This window comes from Haliaeetus albicilla, chromosome 1, assembly GCF_947461875.1.
Source record: "Haliaeetus albicilla chromosome 1, bHalAlb1.1, whole genome shotgun sequence".
Lineage (NCBI taxonomy): Eukaryota > Metazoa > Chordata > Aves > Accipitriformes > Accipitridae > Haliaeetus > Haliaeetus albicilla.
In genome coordinates this window covers 18,830,761-18,851,660 of record NC_091483.1, presented here as the reverse complement: position 1 = coordinate 18,851,660, position 20,900 = coordinate 18,830,761, and the positions used below count along the sequence as shown (strand labels likewise).

Genomic DNA, 20,900 nt, shown 5'->3' with positions numbered 1-20,900 from the left:
ATGGCAACTGTAGCGTACAGGGGTATTTCTGTACCTGGTTACAGATTTTGGTAGCTAACATAAGAAGTACTTTAGTCATCATGTATCTTTACAAGGCACTGGTTATGGTCTGCTTAGCAAGGGCAGCTGCCAAGCTGGTTCATGACAAAGAATTTGCGAGAGCAAAGTGAGATGAAAACCGGTGTTGGAGAGGATATTAGCTGCCCAGGAGCAGCTTTGCATACGAAATACTCATGTTGCAATGATTTAAAACTGTGAACATTGAGGTATGTGGGATTTGATGTAGGAAACTTGGTAGAATGTTTCTAATATTATATTTAGGGATTTTAGACTGTAGGACCGCATAGAAGTATTTGTAGTTTTTAAATTGAAATGACTGTTGAAGTGAACTAACATCCTCATCATACATTTTAGCAGTGTACATCTATTGGAAAAAAAGAAACCCAGTTTCTTCACACCCTGGAAACCAAGTAGTTACAAGGCTTCACAAAACCATTTTGACAGTTTATGAAATACGTCACCCTGCTCCCACATACTTCACAGAAAATTTCAGTCTGTGTTTTTTCTTGTGCTAGCAGCGTGTTTCCAATTGCAGTCGGAAAGATGTGAATGGACAGTATCACTTGGAAGCACAGAATAGTCATCAGTTAAGTTATTTCAGATAGGACTTAAAAGGTGGTAGGTATTTTGCCTACATCTGTAACAGCCTTCTGGTGGGTTTTTGATGAGTGTAGAAGGTGTATGTGTATATGTGAAAACGTTATGAAGTGCAATAAAGAAAATAATTGAGTTTTGACTGTGTCGTTTGGCATATTGCAGCTACCACCATTATTGCTTCCCTATAAGCTTGGTCCACAGAGGAGTGAGGCTGGCGCTTCAAAAGATATTCTAGGTTCTTTAAAAAGTGAAATAAAATCCTTAAAAGAAAACCAGTTGGTATTCCCTCTCACTTGTTGATAAAAAAATGAACCTGACTTAAGAGATAACAACGTCTGTCTTACCTCGTATTAGTGGATGAAAAACTGAAGAAAAGTGAGTATTAGTGGATGAAAAACCGATTATGAGCCAGCAATGTGCGCTCACAGCCCAGAAAGCCAATCACATTCTGGGCTGCATCAAAAGAAGTGTGGCTAGCAGGTTGAGGGAGGTGATTCTGCCCCTCTACTCAGCTCTGGTGAGACCCCCACCTGGAGTACTGTGTTCAGCTCTGGGGCCCCCAACGTAAGAAGGACATGGACCTGCTCGAGCAGGTCCAGAGGAGGGCCATGAAGATGATCAGGGGGCTGGAGCACCTCTTCTATGAGGATAGGCTGAGAGAGTTGAACTTGTTTAGCCTAGAGAAGAGAAGGCTTAAGGGAGACCTTATAGCAGCCTTCCAGTAGTTAAAGGGGGCCTGCAGAAAAGATGGGGAAGGGACCCTTTATCAGGGAGTGTAGCAATAGGACGAGGGGTAAAGGTTTTAAATTGAAAGAGGGTAGATTTAGAGTAGATATAAGGAAGAAATTCTTTACTGTGAGGGTAGTGAGGCACTGGAACAGGTTGCCCAGAGAAGTTGTGGATGCCCCATCCCTGGAAGTGTTCAGGGCCAGGCTGGATGGGGCTTTGAGCAACCTGGTCTAGTGGAAGGTGTCCCTGCCCATGGCAAGGGGGTTGGAACTAGGTGATCTTTAAGGTCCCTTCCAACCCAAACCATTCTATGATTCTATATTCAGGAAAAAAGTGAAGATGTTTTATCATATGCAAAGGAGCATCCTTTCACTGTCTCATGCTTTGATTTGATCTCTGGGAAGTTTTGTTACTAGTCTAGCTAGAAAGATTTGCACTTGTCTCACGCATGCTGCAAAGTTAAAGTAGCAGGTGATTGAAGGGAGCATCTTTAAAACAGGAGTGCATCCTAAAATCTGATGATAGATATGGGAAAGCTTTCTGTAACTGACCAATGAACTGATGGAGTGTGAGAGGTATGCAGAACAAGACAAAATGTCTCTCTTCGATCAAGATTTATCGAGCAAGCAAATATGCCAGCCAAAGAAATGCTAATGAGAGCAGCAATAAGAAGACATGGTGTAAAGGGTTATGTGTAGGTTTTACCTAACATCAGTAACAGTTTAAGTCAGTGCTTTGTATAACTTTGTGTTTTAAAAGAAAAAAAGACTTTTTAGAATTATTTACAGTTGCCATATTTGTCTTTTTATTCTGCTGAGTTATCCGGTGAAACTTTTTAGGTAACAACCAGTATTTGTCTACACAGTCTCCTCCTTACAAGAGTAAAGCTTATAAAAGCAAGGAAGGGGTTGGCAAAAAAAGGTTGGTTTAGATCCAAAGCCACTTGAGAATCCTACTTGTCTTCGAGTGCTCTGTAATATTAAATGTATGTGATAAGAGATAGTTAAGTAATAGTTACCCTATTGCTGTGATTCTTGCATAAGTTATGCTTCTTTCTCTGATTAATGTTAGTAAAATCCTAAATTTCTTAACTGTGATTTTTTTTTTTTTCAGAAAAGGAATGTTTGTCAACATGTGTTCAGAACATGCAGCAGTCTGATGACCTTTCTCCCCTAGAAATAGTTGAGATGTTTGCTGGACTTTCTTGTTTTCTGAAAGACTCCAGTGATGTATCCCAAACATTGTTGGATGATTTTAGGATATGGCAAGGATACAACTTCCTCTGTGACCTCCTCCTCAGGTATGCAAAAGTGCTTGAAGGAATGCAGACAGATCACTGTGAGCTTTTTCTGAAAAGATTTCTTAATAAAGAATAGGTGAATAGGTTTGAACAAATAAGTGAATATAGGTTATTATGAAATTAAGATATTAGGACCAAAACATGCAATTATGTGCTTCTCTCTGTTTATGAAACTACATTGTTTAACTTTTTATTCATTGGTACTGGTTTATTACTAAATGTTTCTGTATGTGCTTAGAAAGCAGATGTTTAAAACCAAACGGTACTAAAAATTTAGAAAGAATTAAAAAAAATTTTGACTGCAACTAGTGATTTTGGGGTTTGGTTGTTGGGTTTTTTTGTTTTGTTTTAATATACTGTCATAATGAAAAATCATGTACGTAAATGTGGTGCATGCTACTTAGTACTGAAGAGATGTTTTTGTACATAAGCTCTAATACCAGAGTGCTGGAGAGAACTCCCATGTTACTATAATTTTTTTTTTTTAAATTTGTATTTTCCTATTAAAGGTACTGCTAACCTGCTAATGCATCACAAAAAATGCCTGCCCAAACAAACCTTAGATGTATGATCCATCCATGATTTTATTTTTTTCCATGAAAGAAACTTCATTCTTTTCTTTCTCAATCAGCAAATTAATGTCTGCTGCATTATTTGTGTAAAATCTATGGTCAGTCTGTGTTGCTTTGTTTGGATATGAAGTTCTGAAGAAGCATGCTTAGCTGTTGAAATATATATGTGTGTTACAAATCCAAGACAGAAACTGGGAAATGGTGCCTATGAGTGTACACCTTATGAAGTATACTTGGGTCAAAGATGCTTAGAAACAGTGCTGTAATGGCCATTAATGAGAAGTGTTAATGTTGTTATCTCCCTCTTTTAAGCCATTCATTTTGGGTGCTAGGATGCTAGATTTTGGCACCCAAGTATTTGAACTAAATTTTCTACTACATAGTGTGGTTTTGGGGTTTTTGTTTGTTTCTTTTAAGTGGATGTCAGACATAGGCATGACATTTGAAATTCTTAATCACAGTTAAAATTATTCATAAATTATCTTTGGTGCCACAAAAGCTAAAACAACTGTTAAGGAATTGTTATTGTTCTTGTAGTATAAATGGTGGTTTTGAGTATGTTACATGTACTAACACATTCATTCAAAGCAATGTAATTCAAACTCAGCTGTTTTCCATAACTGTCAGCCAGAGATTAGGTAGAATTTGAGGGGAACACACTGTCATTAGCAATTTCATTTTCAGGTGCAAAAGTCATCCTCTGTTGATGAAGTGTTTTGGAAAAACTCTATCATGAGCTTGCTCATCCTTTAAATCAAAGAATGGGGGATCCCTGACAGAGGTGTAGGAAGACTAGAGGTTTGCATGTCTGATTGAAAAAGGAGAAACCCAAGTTCTTCAGTTGACATCAGTAGAGGTTAAAAGCATAGGAATGCATTACTCCCAATTCTTCCCGGGGTGGCTCTAGAAAACTTGCTAAGACTGTTGCAGAAATGTCTGGGATAAGGTGAACAGTGCACACCAACGTGTGTGTATTTGTTAGCAATTTGTGTATTGTAGAGGAGATGAAAGATGGTTCAAAACATGACTGCTGTTTTGATGGCCATATCTCTTGCTGTTTCTTTCAAGTTTTAGTTTATTTGATCTTCAGATAAAAACATAGTTTGTTTCAAAAACCGATCATCTTGGAGAAGCCTATATATCGGTCAGTGGTGAACAACAGTAATGTATTCTCCCTGGACATGTTTTGGCTCAAACCTACTGACAGAGACTTGTTCAGCTCTATGGCACTATTGTGAAGATGACTGTCACATGGGGGTGTGAAATCTGGACACTGGGCATCAAGCTGCAAAGAAGAAAGGCTTTGGAGCCCTTAATGCAGAAGGACATGTGAAGAATGTGACTTAATAAGAAATTGCAGGAGGTCTGTGAGGACCAAAGAAGCAAGTATGTAATTTCACGTCGATGATGTGAAAGGGCAGGGCACGTGGAGGATTAGTAGAATGGAAATAGGTGAGCTAAGTGTTTCTGTAATGGCTGTTTGAAGGAGGTTCAGCCACGTGCCTGAGCAGAAGATGGAGAATGCAGAATGAGCTGCTTCTAAGGGCTCCCATGATCACTTGTCAGCAAGAAGAAAAGTATAGCTTGTATTGCATGAATGAATAGGAGATTGTAGTCCCCAGCTTTCTCCTGAGATCTATAGAGTTAGTAAGTAATTAAACAAAAGTTTAATTTTTGGTGAAGTAGAAGGAAAACAAGGATGGTTCTAGGGTTTGCAGTCAGTTTTTAGGATTTGGTCTGATGGTGTGTTGCTGGTGGGAAACAGTGGTTAGAATGGGACGTTAGCATTTCCATCCTCTTGCGTTCAAAGATGAGGGTCTGTAGTTCTAATGAAGATGCTTCATTGTGTGCTTTGAAGTGTTAGGCTTCTGCCAAGATACCATTTCATTAGCATAAAATACTAACTCTCAAAGTGGCAGATATAATCTAGGACGTTAATTATGGATTTATTTAATGACACACTATCTAGGCATCGTGGTTTAAGTCCAGCCGGCAACAAAGCACCACGAAGCTGTTTGCTCACTCCTGCCCCCCACAGTGGGATGAAGACAGAAAATACAATGAAAATCTTATGGGTTGAGACAAGGACAGGGAGGAATCACTCACCAATTATGGTCACGGGCAAAAACCAGACTCAACTTGGGGAAAAAAAAACCAAAATCAATTTAATTTATTACCAATCAAATCAAAACAGGATAATGAGAAGTAAAGCTAAATCTTAAAACACCTTACCCCCACCCCTCCCTCCTTCCCAGGTTCAACTCCACTCCCGGTTCTCTCCACCTCCTCCCCCCAGCGTCGCAGGGGAACAGGGGATGAGGGTTGGGTTCAGCTCCCCACACCTTTTCTCTGCTGCTCCTTCCTCCTCAGGGGGAGGACTCCTCACTCGTCCCCTGCTCCACCGTGGGGTCCCTCCCACAGCGGACAGTCCTTCACAAACTTCTCCAGCATGAGTCCTTTCCACGGGCTGCAGTCCTTCAGGAACACACTGCTCCAGCACGGGCTTTCCCATGGAGTCACAGCCATCTTCGGGGGCATCCACCTGCTCTGGCATGGGGTACTCCGTGGGCTGCAGGTGGGCACCTGCTCCATTGTTCACCTCCACGAGGTGCAGGGGTGCAGCCTGCCGTCTCACCACAGGCTGCAGGGGTATCACCTCCTCCAGCACACCTCCTCGCTCTCCTTCTTCACTGACCTCGGTGTCTGCAGAATGGTTTCTCTCGCATTCCAATCTCCTCCGCCACTGCAGTTTCCCCTTCTTAAATGTGTTCTCCCAGAGGTGCTACCACTGTCACTGATGGGGTTGGCCTGGGCCAGAGGCGGGTCCGACTTGGAGCCAGGGAAGCTTCTAGCAGCTTCTCACAGGAGCCAGCCCTGCAGTCCCCTCCCCAGTACCAAAACCCCACCACACAAACCCAGAACACTAGGTATTTTCCTATCTGATAGCTTCATGTTTGTAAGAGGATTTAAAAAGAAATTTTCATGTCTGTGCTGCTTTTTAGCAAACTATTGAGTTCGAGGAAAGATTTATGAGGTGAATTTCTATGGCAAATAAGTGTATGCTGTCATAAATCCAATAATGTTTGACTGACTTAACAGTATGAAATATGAACAGAGAACACGTAAGATACTACAGGAACAGGGCAGTAAAAGTGTGTTCTCTAAATTGATAACGTAAAATGGAAGAGATATTAAAGTGATTTGAGTTGAAATAAACTAGTGCTGCTAACTTGATCTATTGTATTTTCTTTAGGTTAGAACAGGCAAAAGAGGCTGAATCTAAGGATGCTTTGAAGGACTTAGTTAATTTGATAACTTCCTTAACAACGTATGGTGTCAATGAATTAAAGCCAGCTGGTGTTACCACTGGAGTACCTTTCCTGCTACCTGGATTTGCAGTCCCACAGCCTGCAGGCAAAGGTGAGTGCTTTCTTTCTCCGTCTATTATTTTTGTTTGTTTTTTAAATATAAACAACAAAATACAGAGAAGCTGTATACTACACTAACCATTTGCAGTTGAGTCTAGGTTCTTTTACTAAGATTGCATATCAAGTACTTAGTTCTGTTGGTCTCAAAAGTTCTATTTTGGAGTTGGTACGCAAAGAAGAAAGTGTAGAGCTTTTGTCTTTGAGGACTAAAGGCTGAGTCAAACATCTCTCACTGCAAAGCTGACAGTTTCTACGTGGACATTTTAAGAGATTATTATAATGGAAAAATGTACTGATTTGATTTACCATGTTTTAAGCTGCTCTTACTAAACTGATATGAAAGGCTGATATACTGGTTTGACTTCCCTCCCTGTCCCCGATTTGCTGTTAGTTTTTGTCAGCTTAAGCAAGTGTAACTTGTGAGCTGAAGTCTGTTGTTTCACCAGTGTTCACGGAGTGGTGGTCTGTGGTGTGCTTGCAACCACAGTCAATTATAATATGGAGATAAGGTTGAGGAAGTCTGAGGGGAGAAAGGGTTTTATAAAAATAAGTTTATTTTTCACATCCTGTGTATAAAATTAAAATTCATGTAAGTCTGGTATGTAACTGAGGAGTTTTGAATTTAATAGTGACTGTGGACCTAGTTTGTTACTTGGACTTTTAGTGGGATTTAGTAATGCTAGGGATACAAGAAAATTTTTTATGATAGGGTTACATTTATAGTTTTATAGGCTAATGGATTCACTTTCACTGTTTCTCTTGTATGTCTGGGTTCTTTGGACAATGACTTCCTTTCTCTGGTATTGAGAGAGTTCATTGTTCATGTGAATTGTTTTCCCTTTGCACTAAACAGAGAAGGAAGGTGATAGTCACACTCAGAGCTTAATTTCTCCATGTTTTGATAGTAACACCCTAATTTTTGCTTAAGTTAATCAGCTCTTCTGATAAAATAGCATGAAAGAACCATGGCCTATTGCAGTCTCCACAGGAATTTTTTTATTTAATTTTCTGGTATTTGTCACTATATCTCAGTTCCTTTTACCTGCTTTTCATTATGTTGGCAAGTTGTTTTTTTATGAAGACCATATTAGCTCATTTTCTTAATTGCTTCTATTTAAATCCTTTTAGTTCTTGAACTCTGAAGAGCTAGTTAAGATTTGGTTTCTTCAGGGGTCCTCATAATAATCAAAGTTAATTTATTAATCTGCTTGATTGCATGGAACAACTGTTGATACTAAATCAGAATATAAATAGTTGTATCTGTCACTGCCTGTGTTCCTGTCAAATTTAATAAGCTCTAAATCCCCTTTTCAACATTCTTCATTGTAAAGAAAGCATGTAAAAAATGTCCTTTAAGAAACAAATGAGTGTGACTTATAAGGTAACATTAATATTCTTCCAGTTTGTGAAATCGTTCCATGTTAGTTTTGAAGGAAATTTCCTGTTGCCTTCTGGAGAAATACTGGCAGGGAAGGCGGTAAGGCTAGACACGAAGGTAACTGAATTTGCTTTTAAATTGGACAACTTAGTTTATAAACAATAAAGAGAGTAGCATTCCACAGAGCATAGGTAATAAATCAGGATTCTTTGTTTATGAAAGGGTTTTTGAATCAGGTTAACAGTTTGCTTATAGTTTGTTTGAAAATAAGATTTTGTTGTTAGAGCATCCTAAATGCTGGTTTAGGATGTGTTGCAGGTTCTCACTCTTGATTGTTTTGTGGTTTTTTTTTTTAAATTGTTTTTACCATTAGTTGTTTTCTGTATCATGGGATTTGTCCACCGTGACTTGTATTGTTCCTACAGAAGTTAAAAAATTTGGCTTTGAGGCATCTTTTTAGTAGAATAAAAATAGTAGAATAAGAAAAATATCTACCCATAGAAAATTCTGGGGACCGCAGGGAGCACTCATAAACAATGCATTCTTTAGCTAAATGAATGAGATTTTATTTAACTGGAAGGTACTTGTAAAAAGAAATTTGACCAATCTTTTAAAGATGCGAGGTCTTTGTGTGCTAATATTATAGCTACCTTGTGCTTTACAAGTCTTTCCCTTTATTTTAATTCCCTAATTGTTAACAGTACTGGACCCTGCCAAAGCTTTCTTATTCCCCAGGCCTGATTCCCAAAGCCAACTTTCTGCCACTTTCTGATACCGGTATGGTCATTCATGCCAGTTAATCCAGACCTGAGCAAGAGCAGCCTCTCTGTGGAAGGCAGGCAATTGCCAGCCTTACACTGCCCTGTGGAGTTTCTCTACGTGTAGCTCTCTTCTTCTCACAGGCGATTGCCAAAGAATGGAAGCAAGAGGATAGTTTGGAGGCCATGCATGTAGTCTAGCTTTGAACCCAGCTGATGAGGATTTGTCACTGCTTTTTGCTCTGTTGAGTGAGGGGATACAGATGGCTGTTACTCTAAAATTAGCCTGCCAAATACTTGTAGAGAACAGAGTTGCGTTCTGCATGATGGAGTACAGAACATGTTACTGTTGCTGTAATGAGTTTTCTTATGGCCTGGGTAGATGACAGGCAGGCTTTGTTTTATCTCCAGGACTGTATCCCATTGCACATTTTAACAATAGGTCAGTTTACTTACCTATTGTAAAGAAATGATCTTTCATTTAGCTGCTAGTTTCAAAGATGAAGATGCCATCTTAATGAACAGTAGATTGTAGGATTTGCAGGGTAAGTGATCGTGCAGAGGCTTTCTTGAAGAGTTAGTTTTAATAAAAATTTTGATTATATGTGACATATATTGTTATTTTATTCACACTTATTAAAATGCACGGATCATTATTAGTAAGTGTACTCACTGTTTATGACGATTAAGAACTTTCTCTTTCCTTTTTCCTCCCATCCCCCTTTGTTTCCTGATTTAGGTCATAGTGTGAGGAATATTCAAGCATTTTCGGTCCTCCAGAATGCATTTTTGAGAGCAAAAACCAACTATCTAGCACAAATCATCCTTGATGCCATCACAAATATTTATATGGCGGACAATGCCAACTACTTCATTTTGGAATCGCAGCACACATTGTCTCAGTTTGCAGAGAAAATTCCTAAACTTCCGGAAGTGCAGACCAAATACTTCGAGATGCTGGAATTCGTTGTCTTCAGCTTGAATTACATACCCTGTAAAGAACTGATCAGTGTGAGCATCCTTTTAAAATCCAGCACTTCTTTTCAGTGTAGCATCATTGCCATGAAGACACTCCTTAAGTTCACCCGTCATGACTACATCTTTAAGGATGTCTTCAGGGAAGTGGGACTTCTGGAGGTGATGGTAAATCTTCTTCATAAATATGCAGCCCTTCTGAAAGATCCCACTCAGGCACTGAATGATCAAGGTAGTGTGTTCTCTTCCATTATACTAATACATGTCTTTTTTTTTTTGGCTGGGAATGGTAGAGGCTAGCGCTTTAGAGGAGGAATGAGAGAGTCTCAACATGTATCTCAAGGGCTGAGTTCTGCTGGGGGCTGCTGTGCCATCTTAAAAGCTCATTGGAATTGCTTCTCTCTTAACATCCTGTGAGAAGCTCGAGGCAAGCTTTAATGAAAGGTGCTGTATGAATGCAAAATAGTAGTTCATATTTTCCTTTTTAAATGTTTTTTTGATGTATTGGTTTAATATATGTTACTTAACATGAAAAGAGCGAGTGAAAGAGCAATACATAGTATATACTGTTCCTCACAAAAGGTACTTGTGCATTTCATTGTGTTTAGCCCCAGCTTTGAAAAAATACTATAGAGCACATATCTGAGCTCCTAATAGGAGTATGTTTTCAAGTTTGCAGACTTTTTTATAAGTTGGATCTACATTTTTCTAAGAGCGTTTCAAAAAAAAAAAATTTTTTTTTTTTTTTAAATTAGTTATCTCCAGAATTTAACATCTCAGAGATAAGCTACATAGCTGCCTAGCCTGCAAAGCAAGTGCTGCCAAGTGCCATACTTGCATACGTACACACACACACAGGGGTTTTGGGGGGTTTTTTTCCATTCTTTATTCAAACTGCAATTGAGTTAGCGTGCACCAGTGACACTTATCCAACAATTATGATTTAAAAAATATTTTACCTGGGTTTATTGTCTGAAGCTTTGTTAGTGAGTGGTAGCAGTTGATTAGAGTTAGAAAGCTGTGTTGTCAGCAACTCCATTGAAAAACACATCAGTTCTCTCATTCTTGTAAATAAATGGACCAAGCTGTCATCTGATTAGGGTGCTACCTGGATGCACATGCCCTTGTGTTGTGGCTTGCTTCTTATTATAGTAATTTTAAAAAAATGTTTTTTTCTGGAGTGTTATTCTCTGTTTAAGATGCCACTTGCAGTGTTGGTTCATCTGTTAAACCTGTAGAATCACTGGCACATTTACTGTAATTATTTGAATGTAGTTTTGTGCTTTTGTGCGGAATTTCTCTTTTCAAGTACTGAATACTGAACAAGAACAGATCCTGTTAAGTCTTCAACTATGGTATGGTTTTGTGGCTTCAAGAAACAACAGTTGGGGATATGAAACTACACATACAGCTGCAGTGTCAGCCACTGAGCTCACAATGCTCAAAAGCTTGTTTAAATTCTTGTGTTTATAAATTAACTTTTTGAACGATTCATAGTTAAGCTTTCCCAGGAATGTATGTGTAGACTAAATTTTAATTTGCTTTGGAATATAGTTAGGTTGCATATTCTCTGGGGAAGCAAAGAAAATAAAAGTGTTGGTAGAAAGTATCAAGAAGCATCTTAGAAAAGAGTGATTTTTACTATGACTTTGGCTTCTGAAATTATTTTTTAGGGGATTCAAGAAACAGTTCATTTGAGGACCAAAAGCAGCTGGCTTTATTGGTTATGGAGACCTTGACAGTACTGCTACAAGGATCAAACACAAATGCAGGTAGGTGGAGAGACAGCTGTCAAAATATTTATAAAAAAGTAACTCAGAAAATCTGCCTGGAAGCAAAGTAGTCTTGAGTTTCTATCTTCAGGCAAGTAATCAAACTCACTGAAATACACTTTTTCTCCTGCCAGGTTTTTCCAGAAAAGAGAATAGGCAGCATAAACTAGAGTGCATAAAATAAAGGAGTACAAGATAGCATTTCTTGTTAACTTGAGTTCCTTTGCTATTGTTTACCTGGAGGCAACCACCACACCCCATCACTATCCAACAGTACTATAATAATTTGTAGCAGGGCTTGTAACACAGGTTGTATATTGAAAAATTTAAGCATATAATTAGACATGTAGTTTGCTACTGACAGTGTTATGTCTACTTAAATGTGATTAATAATGCTTGGACCTTTAGTGAAAGATGGCTTTTCATTTTCGAAGGCATATTTCCATTCAGTATGTATAAATGGGGCTCTGTTATGAGTGTCCTTTTCTAAATCAGGCAGGTTTATATTATGCTTCATTAACCAGGACTTAGTGACATCAAAATAGACAGCATGTGTATCTCATATTAGTAAAAGCTGTCTCCAAGACCTTGAAATAACAGATTGAGAAAGGATGATAACTGTTCTTAAACCCTTTTTGTCTGTTCTATTAGACAAAGAAGATGAGCAGGTGGGGGGAAACAGACACCACTGTAAGGAACCAGGAAATTTCTGGCCTTGGAGGCCATGAAACATACTTACTTTAGCAGGGGTTTGGTTTTTTTTTTCCTTTTTCTCAATTCTGACTGGTGTTTTCTTACTTCTGGTTTTGGTTTTGGTTTCATTTAAGTAGCAGAAACTACAATCTGTGACAAATGCTTAAGAAGGAAATCCTGAAAATTGTCCAGCTTGGTTGACAGCTTACTGTTTAAACATTAGTTCCTGGGCTAATGACATAAAGCTTGTAACTTGTTTCTGTTCTGCTTTTGCCTGGGCAAACTTTTTTTTTTAAATTTAGGCCCAGTGTTGGAGTAACCTCCAGTGTTGTCTATGCCATTTCACTGTATCACTTGTTTTCAAGTTCTGTTGCATTTCAGCTTGTGGTTTCAAACCACTTTCTAAGATGGCTTTTGAATTCTGCCCACTGAGCAGTTACAAAATCTGCCAGCTTGGCTTTGTCCACATACTTGATAAGTAAGTTCTTCATTCCATTAGGAAAGGCATTATTCATGGCACTCAAGATAAACCCCGGTTGCATGCCCTTAGTCAAAACAGAAACGCATTGCAGCAAAGCAGAGGTTACTCCAAGCTGATGTTTCAATTAGTTATATGTTCAGTCTGTCATGATTGCGTTTAGACCATTTTGTCATGTTGCTTATGATAACGCTCTGGATGACACTGCCAGAAGCTTTGCTGAAGTTGAGATGTGTCTCCTTTGCCACTTCCCTTTTGTCCACCAAGCTACCTTTCCTGTCAATGGAAAGGAAAAAAAACTTATCTTTGATTTACTAGATGAATCTGTTCAATGATGAACCAAGAAGCAAGTGAATTAGGCTGAAATAAGAAGGTTTTAGAGAGGTATTGGTATAGATTACAGATAAATTGCATGAATCAATTACACAGTTGTACATTAATTGCTCAGCTTTGGTTTTGTCATGTAAGAAAAGGCAGAATTAGAAATGAGTCAGAAAGGAGTGGCATGAAGGTACATGTGGGGGCTTCCATATAAGGAGAAATTGGGAAGTGTGGGGTGTGGGAGAAACAAACCCAAACCCCCAAAAATTCAGGATTGTTTGATTTCTAAGGATGAATGAGAGGAGGTGGTGTAAGTATGTGACAATAACATCTCTGAAGGACTGGAATTGCCTCATATTTTAGAAGCGGCAGGTCTTGCTTCACAGAACTGGACTATATATACCTGTGTGGTGTCAGGGTCTGTGGTACCTGAGCATTGTGCCTGTGAGGTATGGGTTATGATCGGACCGTGGTAGCATCCAACTGACTTGTGACAAATCCTTTGCCGCTGTTAAACAGCGTTCCTGACCTCACCTAGGAAGCTTGAAGCAGCTATCAGTACCTCATTGCTACTTCTTGGTACTGAGTTAGTCTCTGAGTATCCACCAGAGAAACAACAGAGGGTAGTGTAAAATGCATCAGGACTGTGGGATGACGCTACAGATGTTGTTTCTGAGGACTCCTGGGTAGTTCAAGGGCCTCATTTTGTCAGTAGCACTCCAGGTTCAGGAGTATGACAGGGCTGTACAGGAGGAGTTAAGAAACCATTTCTTGGAGAAGTTGTGGTTCCTGTCTGTGCAGCGTGACTGGGATGTAAGCCCAGTGGCACTGTATCCAGATGCCAGCAGAGGTTTTAGGTCATCACAGAGAGGCATAAATAGGTATTATGCAGCCTTGCAGTACTTCATACCACACTCAAAGCTTGTTTACTGATCTTAAACCAGTATCTCTGATAAGGTTTCCTGAATATTGCATAACTGATAACTGAATTTCAAACAAGAAGTTTGGGTGTCCAGACCCAGACAGGTTCACTGGATGGTCGAGAATCTTGACTGAGAGTGGGAGAAATATCAAATGTTACCTCAGTCTCTCTGAGAACAAGAGACCTGACCGCTGAGGAGATGTGCTTTGCCTGTAAAGGGATGCAACCAACTTAACTGTCCCAGGGTGTGAGGCTTCTCCTTTTGCCTTAGTCCTTGTCTCATCCAAAGAACATCAAAGAAAGCAGGAGGCAGGAAATCAGAAATGGATAGAGGAACTAAGGTTTGTATATGTACATTAGAGAGAATAAACATTGTCCTGACTAGCTTGTTAATCCTGAGCTTGGTCATTTGAACTGCTCTTTTAGTTTATGGTCACAAGGAAAATGATCCCTTTTGATGCAGTATAGATCCATTACCTACCCTGTTTTCATCTTCAGTAATTAACATAGGCAGTATTCTAGGTGCTGACACTGTACTAAACAAACACTATATGTGCCATATATATTCCAGTTTGGGTTTTATGATGTTTTCAGAATCAATATTGCACATGGGTTCTTCTGAGTATCCAGTAAGCTTGAGAACCATTATTTGACTTAGGCTTTATCTCTACAGAGAGAGGTCTTGCCACAAGAAAACTTTTGCAGGCTCTTACAAATCTTGTGGATAGACTGAACTGCTTCTCAGCCAGTGCTCCCAGTTTGCTTGTCTCATCCAGAAGCAGCCTAGTTATATTTTTGGCAATGAACTAAATGTAAAATAAATGCTATCCTTAATGAAGACAGCATATAGTCTTCACTAAAGATGGAGGGTTTGCTCTATTTTTTTCTTTGTTTCATCTTGTGACTCTCTGAGCTCTAGCATGAAAAGAATAACTACTGTTGGAGTAACAGAATTATTGAGGAAATTCTTAGAACTGACCTGCATCTTTGTACTCAACACCTGTAGTGAAAAATATTGTCAGAAGAATATTGTTCAAGTTCTATTTTTGTTTGTGGTAGGAGAGGAAAAATAGTAATAAGTCATTAAACATCCGTAGAGCTAAAATCCTGCCAGTCAAGCTGTAGAAATGAAAATAAACACCTTTCATGTTTTGTTGTTGTCATTATTTGTTACTGATTGTATTTTTCATACTCCTTATGCGCTTATCCCCACCACCCCCTTTCTGAGTAGGTATTTTCAGGGAGTTTGGTGGTGCGAGATGCGTGCACAACATAGTAAAGTATCCCCAGTGCCGACAGCATGCCCTGATGATCATCCAGCAGTTGGTGTTATCACCTAGTGGAGAAGATGATATGGGCACTTTGTTGGGACTGATGCACTCGGCTCCACCTACGGAACTGCAGCTGAAAACGGACATCTTAAGGGTAAATGAAGTACTGCTCAGGACTCTTGCTCCTAAGCACTGTTTTAAAAAGAAAACACTAAGAAGGGGATTGGATTGGATAGATTGTCTCTGGAGTTGAAATGCGTACATTTGATGCATGGTTATTATTTTCTTCCATCTGTCCATGGCAGGTTTCAGAATCAGAGATGAAGGCTAGTGAATGAGTATGTGTTTTTAGTATCATCATTTGTAATCAGCCTCTGTGGATAGGAAATGAGGTTCTACAGTAACAATAATGTTCCCTGGCAGAGTGTTATTCAGTTAAAAATGATGAGAATACATGGGGTAAAAGAGCAAGCATGTAACACATAGGTTTATTTTCAGTGCTGGCATGCATTTTCCTGTGGCAGACTTACTTTATTTCACCAATTAGTTAAAAATGCTGAATTAGTTAATATAAATGTAAATCATAGGGACCATAGTAGAAGATAAAGCCGAAGAACTTGCTTAAGCAAAATAGTGGAAAGGTAGGAAAGTAAGGCTGTGAGTGGAAGAGGAAGAGAGAAGTCTCTCATCTGTTTTCTATCACATTAGGTTTTTTGACTGCTAGTCTAGACCCACAATTTCTTCTCAGAATAGCTAATGGTTTTTTTGGTAAATTGACATAATACTGTTATTTTAGGGTAGAAAAGCTGAGGAAAGTAGTAAGTAAATGAGTCTTACCAGAGAGAACTGAGACATCTAGGTTCATTTCTGTTAAAAGGAGCTGTAATATTTCTCTGGCAGATGAGCAGCTTCATATTATTCCAAAAGACAGAAAGGAAAGCTAGTAATAAAATGATTCATTTGACATGTTTTGTCTATCAAGGTCTCCAGTCATTTTTGAGCATGTTTCAGTCACGATACTTAAGGGGAGAGAAAGGATACTGCAGTTCCCTAATAGATTTAACATCCAAGGTCAGGGTTTCTGTCCTTGATCTGACCTGTTGTATTTGTCTTCCATTGGTGCTGTTTTCAGAAGTTTTGGTTATGAAACTGACAACCCAGAATGGTGCAGTGATGTGTCTCTTACTGTTTATCCAGGCTTGGCAGGAAATGAGATACTGCCTTCAAAAGAATGACAGTCTAACTATTTGACTACCCATCTTCTGAGTGCTTTAACACACACACCCCCCCCACCCCCCCCCCACCCCCCCCAGAAAAAAACCCAAAAGCGTGATTCTGAAGAAGTAAACTTGGTCGCAAAAGATTCCCCCCACCCCCCTAGCCTATTTTTCTGTATTAATAACATTTTTCTGTTGTTTGTGTTGCTTCATGTAGAGAGACTTTCTTCTACATTCCATATTCACATATGGGTCAAACTTCCCATGACAGCTGGTTTTTTGTTTGTTTTTGGTTGGGTGGATAGGCTTCCCCACTCCCTGATTTCACAGATAAATGAGTATTATTCTCTAGTACCTAGATCTGTCTAGTTTCCACTGTATATACTGTGGCTTTGTATTTGTTCAGCAAGTAAGGTTTTATCCATTTTTGTTTCTCTCTCACTCTCTCAGGCTTATTTTTGAACATCAACTCTTAAAGTCAAGTTTCACTCAGTTCAGAGATTTATGGGTTTTGTTATAGAGGAAGGGTAAAACTAAGTGGGGTTTTTTTGGCTAATTCTTTGCTGCCATTGTTATCTTGGAGTGCTGTTGTGGCTTTGTAGCTGCTAGGTGCTTATGCATTGTAGATTTCTGGGAGACCAGAAATGTTAGGATGTGTTAGGATGCTCCAAGGTTTAGATTTTCTTAGTGCTACAGGCAGTTGTTTGCCCTCTCTTGTTTGAAATTGTTTGTGAAGTATGATGGCAGAGTAGATTCCTTTCTAATAGCTATATTCTCTGCCTTATCACTAAAGGAATTACCTGGGGATTTTCGGTTCCATTCTAGGCTTGGTCAAGTCTTTTTTTGCTGGCAGATTTATTTATCTCCTTAATTTCTTATTGCTAAATTAGGGGCAATGCTTTACTTTTTCCCCCACTCTTTATTTTGTAAGCTCTTGAGGATGGGGACTCTTGCAGTACAAAATTGATATTTGGAGACTTCACATGTTACCAAATTCTGACAAATGACATGAGAATTTTGCTAGCATATCAAACAAAAACTTTCCTACCTTTTTTCAAGCTGTTTGTAATGCTGCTGCTTTTCTTCTTCTTTGTTTTGATTGTTTGTTTTGTCCATAGGCCCTACTGTCAGTGCTGAGAGAAAGTCACCGCACAAGAACTGTTTTTAGAAAAGTTGGTGGATTTGTGTATGTCACATCTTTACTTGTTGCTATGGAAAGATCTTTGTGCTCGCCGCCTAAGAATGGCTGGGAGAAAGTAAACCAGAATCAAGTGTTTGAACTGCTTCACACTGTGTTCTGCACATTGACTGCAGCAATGCGCTACGAGCCAGCCAACTCTCATTTCTTCAAAACAGAGATCCAGTATGAAAAACTGGCAGATGCTGTTCGATTACTTGGCTGCTTCTCAGACTTGAGAAAAATAAGTCCCTTGAATGTCTTCCCTTCAAATACACAACTATTTCAAAGACTTTTGGAGGATGACCTAATATCCCTGGATTCTGTGTCACCTACACTAAGACACTGCAGCAAACTTTTTATTTACCTCTACAAAGTAGCAACAGATTCTTTTGACAGGTATGAACTTTGCTTTTTGGGTTTTTTGTTTTTTTTTTTTTTTTTCCCCCTCTTCCCGCCCTACCTGCCCCCACTCCCACCCTGGTGTTCCCCAAAATAGTTTTCTTCAAATATGTTCATTGCAGGCTTTTGTATTTCCATTTTAATCTATTTCTTTGTTCCTTCACTCCAGTGAGAGGAATATAAGGTGTCAACATCTGACCAAATATTGACTTAGCTTGCTGGTGTTCTCCAGGGTATGCAGCATTCTCTCTGATGTTGAATGTTTTTGTCATGACAGCAATTAAGATAGAGATGTCAGTATATGGTTATATTTGATGTGTTGAAGCAACCTGTTGGTTCATAGGCTCACTGTCTGGTTGCTTTATCATACAGAACTACTAGATTTTTATGCTTTTATTAAGTCAAATGAAAAATTAGTTGTTGAATGTCACACCTTAACTTCATGTTTTCTTTGATACGGGACTGTAAAGTAAGTAATTAGATAATATCATGACGAAATTAGAATCCTAGAATCATTTAGGTTGGAAAAGGCTCTTAAGATCATCGAGTCCAACTGTTAATCTAACACTGCTAAGTCCACTACTAAACCATGTCCTTAAGTGCCACATCTACACATCTTTCAAATACCTCCAGGGATGGTGACTCAACCACTTCCTTGGGCAGCCTGTTCCAATGCTCGAATGATCCTTTTGGTGAAGAAATTTTTCCTAATAGGCAATCTAAACCTCCCCTGGCACAACGTGAGGCTGCTTTCTCTCATCCTATCACTTGTTAGCCACCTCACTACAACCTTCTTTCAGATAGTTGTAGAGAGCGATGAGGTTTCCCCTCAGCCTCTTTTTCTCCTTACTAAACCCATCCAGACTAGACAGCTTGTTTTAGATGGATTGGCATGTTCTTTAAAGTTCTAGCTAGTCTGTAAGTTATTGTTTTCTAAACTTAACCGGGAGACACTCCAACAGTTAAACAACTAGAATTTAAATTATACTTGAGATTTGAAATGAACAGTAATGTGTGTCTTAAAATTGATTCAAAATGACAACAAAACATACTGAAGTATGTGTTGAAGATTGACTTGTCCTAAAAGTACTTCTTGCCCATAATTTAAGGTACAGAAAAGTAAAACGCAGACCTAAGCTTCATATCTGGGACCTTGGAGCTTCTTCACCCCAGCTATTTAATGCATATGACCCTGTTTTAGTAAGACAGGCCACCTAGTTAGTCAAACACAGCATCTGATTTTCCAAGTGTTGAAGCTGTGGCTGTGTATGTTGAGATATTAATAAAGCTGCCAGTTGCTCAGGCTTTCTTAAACTAGGTGACTAGTAAAGTACAAACTTCATGTTTTTCTTGATGAACACCTCCAAAGCAGCAAATCTTAATGCTTTTCTCTTGTTTAAAAAAAACGAAAAACAAATAACAAAAAAAATACCACCCCCCAAAAAAACCCAAAAGCCAAGTACAGAAATCAATTTACTTGATCTCATTTTAAATTAAAGTATTCAGATAGGAGGAGGAAAATGTGTATTAAGAATGTGTTGCACATACTGTTGAAGTTACAACACTGGCTAGCAGTAGTCTGAGGAATCAGTGGGGTAAGTAAATCCCATGGTGTTGTTGCATAAGTTACCTTGTTAAGTTACCTTTTTTTTGCTGTCGTCTTCAGTGACTGCATTCTTTCTTCTATCATCATTCTTTCTAAAGTTTACATTGATTTTATTTCTGACCCATGTTGGTTATACTTAATTTACTGAGGCTTTACTTTCTCCTCTCAGTTTCTGCTGTTTAACATTGAAAGATGTTCTGTTTTGCTAGTGTGGTCATATCAGTAAACCTCTGTGGAGTAATGAATAAGCACTGCAGAGTCATGCCATAAAACAAGTACATGCTTTGCATGTCCATGTGTGTACCTGATCCGTGTTGTTCAGTAGCGTCCTTTGTAGTCCTTGTTGTTTCTGGAAAATGGATCCTAGTAATGATTTTATTGGTGCTTTTGTAGAACTAACAAGCTTATGGCCTCTGGTTTCTTCTCTAACCTCTCTGTCCTCCCCCTGTCTGTTTTGTCTGTAGTCGTGCAGAACAGATCCCTCCTTGCCTGACAAATGAGACTTCTCTCCCCTCTCCCTGGGGTACGCCAGCTTTGTCCAGGAAAAGGTACCGACCCTTCAAAGAGAAGTTGATCTTGCGTCTGATTTCTCTCTTACTGTTGTGTTTCTTAGTTTGGGTTTGGTTTTTTTTCTCTCAAGTTGCTATTTTTTTCTGAGGTGTGCATTTTTCACTTGTGTGTTTACTGGATAAAATAAATGCAAAGGTATGTTTCATAGTGAATCCTAGGTAGTGATGGTAATGGATGAGATCAGAGATGTCTCCAGACTCCTGAAGCACTTAAGTTCATAATTCAAAACCAAATAAGGTCAAGTATAAGGAATCTAAGGGAGGCATAAATTACACTTTCAGGAGCAGTTAAAAGAAGTTCAGACTATGCTATTAGATCAATTAATACAACAGGATTTCTTTTTTTTTTGACTGATTTTTCAAGAAAAGGTACTTTCAGTAGGAAGGTGGATAGCTTGTAAAGGTGCTCATTTGTTACTAATTACACAGAATAAAAAATAAAGAATGAACCTGTCAGTACTTAACTACCAAAAGATTTAGAGGCATGCTAAACTAAAAGGTTTGGAAAGAAAGCACAAATGGCACAATTCAGAAATCCTTGCACCCACTTCCCCTCCCAAGCTACTAGTGTCTGGTAGATTATTTTTTCTTTAAAAAAAAAAGAAAAAGCTTACTGATTCAACAACAGTGTCACTTACAGACCTGTGCAAGTCATGAAAAGGAGAGTTTTCCTGG

At 38.9% G+C, this 20,900-nt stretch overlaps 1 protein-coding gene across 6 annotated transcripts in view; it reads left to right on the top strand.

Annotated features, from left to right (window-relative positions):
* The window catches only part of WDFY3 (WD repeat and FYVE domain containing 3), a 185,563-nt gene that overhangs the window by 78,726 nt on the left and 85,937 nt on the right, over positions 1-20,900 (top strand). For 5 of the 6 annotated variants that reach the window (XM_069780681.1, XM_069780692.1, XM_069780703.1 and 2 more), the window contains 7 exons: positions 2,500-2,686; positions 6,512-6,678; positions 9,562-10,029; positions 11,471-11,569; positions 15,215-15,408; positions 17,590-18,047; positions 20,121-20,204. In XM_069780681.1, the coding sequence (XP_069636782.1) occupies positions 2,500-2,686; positions 6,512-6,678; positions 9,562-10,029; positions 11,471-11,569; positions 15,215-15,408; positions 17,590-18,047; positions 20,121-20,204 (1,657 nt within the window). The remainder of the gene's footprint in view (positions 1-2,499; positions 2,687-6,511; positions 6,679-9,561; positions 10,030-11,470; positions 11,570-15,214; positions 15,409-17,589; positions 18,048-20,120; positions 20,205-20,900) is intronic. The other variant, XM_069780713.1, reaches the window with a different exon arrangement.